General features: G+C 41.0%; 1 protein-coding gene across 5 annotated transcripts in view; it reads left to right on the forward strand.

Moving 5' to 3' along the window:
- Positions 1–1,806, forward strand: part of KHDC4 (KH domain containing 4, pre-mRNA splicing factor) — a 20,390-nt gene that overhangs the window by 7,696 nt on the left and 10,888 nt on the right. For all 5 annotated transcript variants that reach the window (XR_001161510.1, XR_002774680.1, XM_003795273.1 and 2 more), the window contains exon 7: positions 1,255–1,466. Coding sequence is in view for 3 of the 5 variants with exons in the window: in XM_003795273.1 (XP_003795321.1) it covers positions 1,255–1,466 (212 nt within the window). In the remaining 2 variants the exon portion in view is untranslated. The remainder of the gene's footprint in view (positions 1–1,254; positions 1,467–1,806) is intronic.

Below are 1,806 nucleotides of genomic sequence, written 5' to 3' on the forward strand. Positions count from 1 at the left end.
TTTCAAGATTCTCTTCTTGAGTTTTATTTTTTTTTAGAGACAGATTTTAACTATGTTGCCTTCGGGAGAGTGCTGTGGAGTTCATAGCAACCTCCAACTCTTGGGCTTAAGCAGTTCTCTTGCCTTAGCCTCCCAGTAGCTTGGGACTATGGGCACCTGCCACAGTGCCCGGCTATTTTTTTGTTGCAGTTGGCCCTGGCTAGATTTGAACCTGCCAGCCTCAGTGTATGTGGCTAGCACCGTAACCACTATGCTACAGGTGCTGAGCCACTACCCAACACATTCTAATCTGGTTCTCAGGAGACTGCCTTTGTTAGAATTTCTTACTAACTCAACATTAGTTGGAGGGAAGTGATTATGACTACTCAATGTTGGATCTTGGGTTTTTGCATCTTAAATATATTTTCCTGAACAGAATAAGGCATTTTGTAGATAGGTACATGGAAGATTAAGTTAATTTTACTATTTATTTATGTGTTTTTTTGAGATAGAGTATTACTATGTCACCCTCGGTAGAATGCTGTGGTGTCACAGTTCACAGCAAACTCAAACTCTTGGGCTTAAGCAATTCTCTTGCCTCAGCCTCCCAAGTAGCTGGGACTACGGGTGCCCACTGTAGTGCCCGGCTCTAATTGTTGCTGTTCTAGTTGTCATTTAGCAGGCCCAGGATGGGTTTGAACCGGCCAGCCCCAATGTATGTGGCCGGCACCCTAACCACTGAGCTACGGGCGCCAAACCCATTTTATTTCTTTTTTTGTGGCAGAGTCTCACTTAGTCATCTGTAGAGTGCTGTGGTGTCATAGCTCACAGCAACCCCCAAACTCTTGGGCTCAAGTGATTCTCTTGCCTCAGCCTCCTGAGCAGCTGGGACTACAGGCCTATCACAACACCTGGATGTTTATAGAGACCGGGTCTCGCTCTGGCTCAGGGTGGTCTTGAACCCATGAGCTTAAACAGACCATCCACTTCAGCCTCCCAGAGGGCTAGGATTACAGGTATGAGCTACCACACCCAGCCTAAGTTCTTCATTTAAATTAAGTTCCTGACAAGTTTATTTTTATAAACTGAACCTGCCAGCCTCAGTGTATGTGGCTAGCACTATCTCTTTTATGATAGAAATTGTATAATGGGTCTTTATTCTGGAAGTGATTAGAAGTATCTGAGAGATTAAAGTATTTTGCATAATAAATTTCTATAAGAATAAGATTTAATTATATAGTTTCTTTAATCAGTGATGTTTTGTTCTTTGTACAGATGCATTATGTTCAGGATAAATTATTTGTGGGTCTGGAACATGCTGTGCCCACATTTAATGTCAAGGAAAAGGTGGAAGGTCCAGGCTGCTCCTATTTGCAGCACATTCAGATGGAAACAGGTGCCAAAGTCTTCCTACGGGGCAAAGGTTCAGGCTGTATTGAGCCGGCATCTGGCCGAGAAGCTTTTGAACCTATGTATATTTACATCAGGTATGGATGAACAGGGCAAAGGGCATTTGAATCCTTGTGAACTGCTAGATAGGCATGAGTGATTCTGAAGGAGCAAGAGAAAATAGGCATGATTAGTAGTAACACGAGGGATTTAGGTAAATGCAAGGTGTAGTCACTTCATAATTAGTTAATAAAAAGTCATTGAAGCATAAGTGGAATTGTTTCTTTTAGTAAGTCTTAGGGTTTATAAGATTGTAATCCTAAATTGAACTGTGATATTCTAAAATAATTTCTGTCTAAACTTATGATAGTATTAATATATTCCATAGTAATTCTATGACCTTTTAATATTTTTATAACAAGAAATACCATTACCCAG

The sequence above is a fragment of the Otolemur garnettii genome, unplaced genomic scaffold (assembly GCF_000181295.1).
Source record: "Otolemur garnettii isolate 467f Iridium unplaced genomic scaffold, OtoGar3 scaffold00091, whole genome shotgun sequence".
Taxonomy (NCBI): domain Eukaryota; kingdom Metazoa; phylum Chordata; class Mammalia; order Primates; family Galagidae; genus Otolemur; species Otolemur garnettii.